The sequence below is a fragment of the Corylus avellana genome, chromosome ca4, assembly GCF_901000735.1.
Source record: "Corylus avellana chromosome ca4, CavTom2PMs-1.0".
NCBI classification, from domain to species: Eukaryota; Viridiplantae; Streptophyta; class Magnoliopsida; order Fagales; family Betulaceae; genus Corylus; species Corylus avellana.
The window spans coordinates 25,773,595-25,781,094 of NC_081544.1; the positions used below are offsets into that span (position 1 = coordinate 25,773,595).

The 7,500-nt window shown below is 34.6% G+C and overlaps 1 protein-coding gene and 1 long non-coding RNA gene across 2 annotated transcripts; one reads left to right on the forward strand and one right to left on the reverse strand.

Annotated features, from left to right (window-relative positions):
- Window positions 1-373: 373 nt before the first annotated feature.
- On the reverse strand, window positions 374-1,129 carry LOC132179202 (protein PLASTID MOVEMENT IMPAIRED 2-like). Its single transcript, XM_059591870.1, has 2 exons — window positions 1,059-1,129; window positions 374-943 (listed from the first exon to the last, which is right to left on the reverse strand). The coding sequence occupies exons 1-2, from the start codon at window positions 1,083-1,085 to the stop codon at window positions 374-376; spliced, it is 597 nt and encodes a 198-aa protein (XP_059447853.1). The 5' UTR covers window positions 1,086-1,129.
- A 919-nt stretch (window positions 1,130-2,048) lies between these two features.
- On the forward strand, window positions 2,049-3,094 carry LOC132179203 (uncharacterized). The gene is made up of 3 exons (XR_009439897.1): window positions 2,049-2,129; window positions 2,262-2,380; window positions 2,465-3,094. It is a non-coding gene; the product is annotated as an uncharacterized LOC132179203 (long non-coding RNA).
- Window positions 3,095-7,500: the final 4,406 nt, after the last annotated feature.

Genomic DNA, 7,500 nt, shown 5'->3' on the forward strand with positions numbered 1-7,500 from the left:
AATTTGGTATAACAAATAGGTGGCAAGTACATGTGCATTAGTTGTCTGATTAAAACTTTAAAGGAGGACCTTAATTATCAAATTAATTACAATAATTAATTAAATCTTTTATAAAAACAAAAACAGTTTTATATATGTACAGTAGAAAGAGAATGGTGATTTGGAAGGTTAATTAATTTGTTGTATGAGTAATGATTTTAAATCTTTATAAATGAAAATTGGAAGCAAATTAGGGTACCTCATCTGCTGCAGGCTTTTCTTGGTTGGAATATTTTGGTCATTTTCGAAAACTCAACAACCTTATTTAATAAGTGATTGCATATTCTAGTTTGTCTTTATAGTTCACACTGCTTATTATAGTTCACACTGCTTTTTATAGTTCACACTGCTTATATTCTAGTTTGTATAATTCAGTGACTTCCTTTACTCTCTGAGCTTCTATCTCTCTGAATTCTTTCAAAGCCTCAATCCTCACAACCTCAACAAGCACTTGTTCTTCATTAGCTTTCTCAATCTCCTTCGAAAGGGCTTGAGCAGAGCTCAAATAAGAAAACATTTTCGAACTTGAGGCTTCAACTTCCTTCTCTGTCCGCGATTTCTCTTCCAAAACATGAGCCATGTCTAGCTTAAGCTTACTCAACTCCTGTTTCACAAATTCCAGTTCTCTCATCACTTCGGCATACTGATAACTCTCAATGTTCCTAACAGCCAATGCCCGTTCTTCGCGCCTCCTCGATTTATTTAGCATCTCAATGTCTTGCATCTGCGCCTTTGCCTTCGAGTTTGACTTCTCAATTAATAAAGATAGATCTTTCACTGTCTTCTTTGCATTAGAGAGCTCAGATTCTGCTTGAGCACTAACTGACTCCGCAGCTTTTTTGCTCTCTTTGTATCGACCAAGGTCCCTTCGTGCTATATGCAATTCTCTTGTTCTCGAAGAGGTCTTCTTTATGAATTCAAAAGACATAGTTATAACAGAGGAACACAAATGGTTTGCAAGTGCTTAAAAACAAATGGAAAATGGTGAAATGGAATTTATACAGTTCTTTGGAATATACCTCTGAGAAATCCATCTGGGGTTTCATGAGTGGACTACCTTCAAGAATCCTATCTCCATATGAATTAATGGCTGCTTTAATTGACCCAATTCTTCATCTGTTACCTAGCTTTGCTCTATCCATTCCAGCCTGTTTGTTCTAAACACAAAAAAAGTGAAAATTATTTGCACTTGCTCAGTCTTTAGCTCAAATTTGGAAATTGAAGCCAATTTTGTGGAAACCAAAACTTTTCCAGAATATTATTATTCTTAAATGCTGTTGATTAAGTATATGTAATCTCACCTCAAAAAGTTTTTCACATAGAGCTCATAAAAGTGGTCTGTGAGTCCTTATACATTTGTTAGCTTCTAAGAAATAAGTTATATATAATATTATTCTTAAGTAACTTTTCCAGAATATTATTCTTAAGCACTGACAATTTGATTAGTTAAAAAAGGAAGATAAGTTAATAGTCGATCTGATTTTTTTAGAGGAGAAAAAGGACAGATAGTTCATTGTAAAATTAGCATACCTATAATCCCCAGGTAATATAGGCAAAATTTTCCGAACTGGCCATGTTATAGAATCTTCAATAGCATCCCGTATGGTTTCCTGAACAAAATAAATTTCATTAGATTCCTAATGCTTGTTCATGATTTAAGCATTATGGGCTTAAGATATAATGACAGAATGCAGTGCAGGCAAAGTGATTCACATCTGTAGTAATATCACATGTGATGTTCTATTCCATCCCATCTGAAGTTTCTGCCTGCAAATGTGAGTTAACATAGCCTGGACTACTCCACCTGATATTGTTGATTCCTTCCAGAAAGTATTGGGCAAGTTATAAGACCAAAACATAACTTCTCTTCCAAGATTAGTCCAATAACACACGGATAGCCTTAAATGCCATCTGGCACCTGGTTGTGTGGAATTTGAAGCTAGTGAAAATCTTGCTAGATCTGAACATGCTGGTTTATGAGGCCAACCAACAGGATCAACAAAGAATTATAAGAACAAAAGGAAAAAAGAAAGAAAGAAAACAAGACAAACCCCATATCTGTGGAATATACCTTTTGAATTATACATTAGGTAAGTGGAAAAGTTTGAATTATACCTTTTGAATTATACCTTTTGAATTTATATTCTAGTTTGTCTTTATAGTTCACACTGCTTTTTATAGTTCACACTGCTTATACAATAATATTTTGAATTATATATTAGGTAAGTGGAAAAGTTACTCATTATAGCTGCCTAAATGGACAAGGATGGTGAAGTTGAATCTTTGTATACACGTATTCCAAATGATGAAGATTTTTTGGAGCAAGATTGCCCTCAAATAGGTTTGACTTTTCATCTTTTTTTTGTGTTATAATTTTGCTTTGACACACCAAGATGGCTTTTAACTTTGTATCCCGTTTTGATAGATGTGGATGAAGAAGTTGAAGAACCAAATGTCTTAAGGATCACTTGTTCGGATGAAGAGTTGGATGGGGATGAAAGTTCGAATGAAGAGTTTGATCTTTTGATCCATTGAACATCATGGGGAAAATAAATGGAAAGGGAGGGAAGTGGGGCCAAGGTTTGAGCAAACTAGATATTTTCAGTTGTGGAGTTGAACCTTTTTCTTCTTTTTTCCCTTCCCAACAGACATTTTCCCTAGTGTCATATCTTAACTCTTTGATGGACTAGTTATTTGGTTATATTGGTGTAGAATGAAAACAGTACTCCTTGGCAGGCCACAACCACTCCTGTGGAGATGAGTCCTTTCATGTCAGCTAATAGAATTAAGAAGCCAATATTGCTTATCCACGGAGAAGACAATATTACAGGACATGCATTATAAAGTCCTGTAAATCATATATTTTTTTTTTAATGATATTGGCATCATAAAATTGCTTTGAACTTCAATATCTTGTTCTGCCCTGTGAAAATCCATGAAGATGTCTATAACAGTTCCATTATTTTCTGTTCGATGCTTGGTAATTTAGCTCACTTGGGTGCCATGACTTGGAAGTTTTCTGGATGATAACTTTTGTTGCAATCCAACATTGAACTCAATAATGTAAGTATTAACTCTTTTCTTCATACTACAGATTTTCAAAATTTTGGCATTTTGCGAAGTAATTTGGTTACTCTCTGTGTTAAAATACTTACCTAAAGAGGGAATAGATGTTTCTTCCTATGCTTCTTTGCAAATATTAGCATCCAATTTGTTGCTACCTATTTACACTTCTTGCATATTGATGGTTTTGAACCAAAAAGAAGAAAATCGCTTGTTCAAACTCTGCTGCTTTCTTGCATATACTCTGCAATTTCTAGCACAAAATGATTCACACAGCTCAAGGTGTCAGGGATCATATGACTTCCACTAACTGTCTTATCATTATTTTAAAAAAATCATAGCCATACAAACTTTCCCAATAATTAAAAATGCAGAGTATTGATTGAAACCTAAATATCTCTGGAGGTATATGCATCATGACAGAAGCTTAAACATTTGCCATTACATACACCCATATAAACAATATTAATCACTTACTATTTTTTCTTTTCCTTTTTAGTCAATGGTCAAATGTTTAAGAAATAAGGATAGTTGGGGTGAATAGATCATAATCCAATCATAATTAGATTTTTTTAAAAAAAACAAAAATAAAAAAAAACAAAAATTAGTGTCGACAAATTAAAGTTCCAAATTATAAAAATCTGCAATGTTTATCCTGCATGCCAATAATGCATGCCAATTTTATCATGCATGTCCTCTGGGAAACTGATAGATAGTTGCAGAAATGTTGTGTGTCAAATACTACTGATCTAAAAGCAGATATTGACGCATCTAAACATGATGTAAGCAAAGATGCTACAGGTTCCAAAAGCAACAAACGCATCAAATTTACGCAAAAACACACATCAATTTTATTTTCTTGAACATTGCTTCCAAGTGTAATTCAAAACTGTAATTTGACATGCCATTTGATCCTCATTGAGGCATCATTACGTAAATTTGATGGTTTTCCTCGTGAGATATCAGTGCGTAAATTTGATGTCCGAAGTGTAATTCAATATTATTGAGACTTGAAATGTCACTTGATCCAATACTTGCAGTACTGCGTATATTTGAAGCTTGTAATTCTCACATGAATTTTAAAAATGCATGTGAAAATTATTTTCTCTAAGAATAAATGTCACATGCTTTGTTAATCCTATTAAAAATATATACCAGAATTGCTTGTTTTAAAAAAACTGATGTCAGTTTACACATGCTACAAAGAATGCCTGCCTGCTACAACTCCTCTTCACTTGTCTCATTTACACGTATGATGTATATGCATAATAACGGTGAGTAGTCTAGCATTTCACTTGAGCAACCATAATAGAAACCACAAGCAAATACCATAAAACTTTGATGAATTTATATCTAAAGCAAACACTGTACTCCACAAATCAGTACAATATGTTTATTTCCTTAAATTCCAAAGTAAAGCTCATCTTAAGATTCAAGAGCCAAATATAGGGGGAACACAAAATGATCAAACTACAGAATGTGTCCACTCATGACAGAAACAAAGAAAGATTTATTCTTCGGCAGTAACAACACTAATCTCACCCTTCTCCAACAAGTCATAAAATTGCCACACTTTCCTCTGTTCATTCCAGTGATGCATTTTCCAGAGGCCACCAGCAGCCAAACCAAGTGCCAACCCAATGCATAACTCCTTCACAACACTTGGTCCTTTCAAGGTGGCATGAGCAACCCTAGAGCCAGCCATTGTGCTTCTTTAGTAGAAAGCTTGTAAAGTCTGCAAGTAGAGACGACGGCCATTTTCATTATTTTCTTTTTAAGAGGCACAAAAGTAAAATCAACAAGCCAATCAATTAAAATAACCAAACAATATTTCCAAAGGATAAGTAAATGCCAGATTACAACTGTTATTACAAATTAATATTGTCATATTAGTTCAAACACCCAGTAAGTGAATTTGTTACAGAGTATATTACCGATCGACACGAGTCTTACTGCAGCTAGGGGCAAAACTACATTGTGAAGCCCCCAAGCCTCAACGCGTTCCCCATATATATATATATATATATAACCCTTTCAAAATCAAAATTTTACTGCCCAAAAAAGTTCTTTTTGGTTTTGTCCCCTGCACCTAAAATTCTAGTTCCACCCTTGATATGCAGCCTATGAAATAACAAGGGCAAGCTAGTTATTGCAACTTCAATATTGTGAAAATCTTGATAATCATATGCTGCTAGAATCAAATATTAATTGCAACCTGACAGCTTCATACTCATGCAATGAGTTGCACGGTTAGACATTCAATTTGTTTATAAGAAAGCAAAGATCAGTGGGCAAACTTCTAATAACCTTTAGGTATCATCACTGGTTCATCATACATTAATGTTCACTTTAAATTCCAAATCTGTTCTTGTCCAATTATAGTCTCAAGAAAACATATACTTTCCTACTCCAAAACCGCACATTTGACACCTAAAAAGGCCATAAAGTACAATTAAATGTCAATGCCCAGGTTCAGTGGAAAGAGAAAACTTTCCTATAACACTAAAATTGCATCAATACAATAATACATATAATCTCCAACAAGAAGTTCCAAATTTTAAAACGATGCTTTACCTTACCGCAGCACAAGCACTCCCCACCAAAAACAAATATTCACTACCCAATCAAACATAGAACTAAAAAACAATAAAACCACCAAAACTGCCAGCTTTCTCGGCATCCAACCAAACAAAAACACATCAAAGACACAGAGGCCGAGAAAACAAAACCAAAACCCTAATCAGAAGAAAAAAAATCAATAATAAAAAGATCTAACAAGGGGATTTGAGTTTATAAGGAAGAAGACACACCAGGATGAGATCGAAGGGGGTGGCCTGGTCGACCTTGACGAACTCGGCGTCCCAGGCCTTGAGGTCGTCGTCGGAGGTGGAGCGTTCTTCGGACGCGGCGGCTGCTTTGGGAGTCTCGACGTGCTTCTTGCAGTACTCGGTGGCCGAAGACGTCGCCGGAGTGAGAGAGACAGAGACGGAACCTTGCGCCGGAGGAGAAAGAGGATGAGCGCGGGAGGGGGAGGGGGAGCGAGAGACTGAGAGGAATTTTGGATCTGAAAGGGGAAAAGACAGCGTGAATGGTTTAAAATTCAAACTTTTATTTTTTTATTATTTTTAAATGCCATGTAGGAGAGAAGTTGGTTTTAAGTTGGGTTTGTGTTGTGCCTTTAACATTTTCCATATTCCCGGGTGTTAGAGCTGAGATGATATTCCCATGGCTTCCCTCGTCAAACAAAGAATTATGATGGGACACGATGGACCCTATCTATTGCTTCTTCCTTTTTCACGACTCAAACAGAAACAAACAAGAGAAAACAAACAAAAAAAAAAAAAAGGGAGGGAGGAAGGGGGGAGGGGAACAATTATTGGGAGAAGGGAAAAAATGAAAATGCTTTAGTAGAAGCGGCTTATCTACCAAAGTTATGCATAAAGGTGTACAAGCAGTTGCGGTTGCAATTATTTTTTCTTAATTGTAACCGCTTTAAGCGGTTATTATTTTCAAGTAATCGCGGGCAATTATGTGGTTATTGAAAATTAATTATTAACTCTTCCTAAGTAATTGCGGGCACTTATTATAATGTTTATACACACAAAACTAATTATAAATTAAATTAAAAAAACAAAAAAACTTTTCCTTTGATTCTCTCTTGCCAGTTGCCACTCATTCCCTTAGATCACCTAATATTTGGATGTCGTTTTTCTTTTGGAGCTCTATCATACAAGGGCCATATTTGAGATCCTTCTTGTACGTTTCATATGGTCCTGTCTAATCTTAAATGGGCCTCATTCTTGGATCCCACTAAACGTGTTGTTTACACTAAACTAATAGTGATAATAATAAAGAAAATAAACTAAATGAATATGAAAAATAAACGAAACCTCAATATATTAGTAAAAAAAAAAGAAAAAAGAGGTGATTCATAATTTCTTTAATTTTTAAGACCAATCTTCGCTGGCCATTTCTGATTCAAGATCTATCCATGCCATTCTCCAAGTTTAAAACCTTCAAAAATTTGAAGATAATGTTTTTTTTTTTTTTTTTTTTTAATTAGAATAAACTCTTACGCGTTCATTAATAAAACATTAACTCCTACAACTTTCAAGATGACATAAAACATCAAAGCATACAACTTTCAAAGATCATATCATGAAAGAAAAAAAAAACATGATATTCGACCATTCACATGTTCTTCGCATCTTATTGGACAGTTACTTTTGTCAACTGTCTAAAGATGAGTTGCCATATTTGCTTCTCTTTAACTCCTAGTATGCAACACTTGCAAGGATTATTACCTAGATAAATGGTACATTTTTTAAAAACACACGATATAAAAGGCTAAACCACAATTTTAAATGGTAAAATAAGATTTTGTCAAATACTTAATTG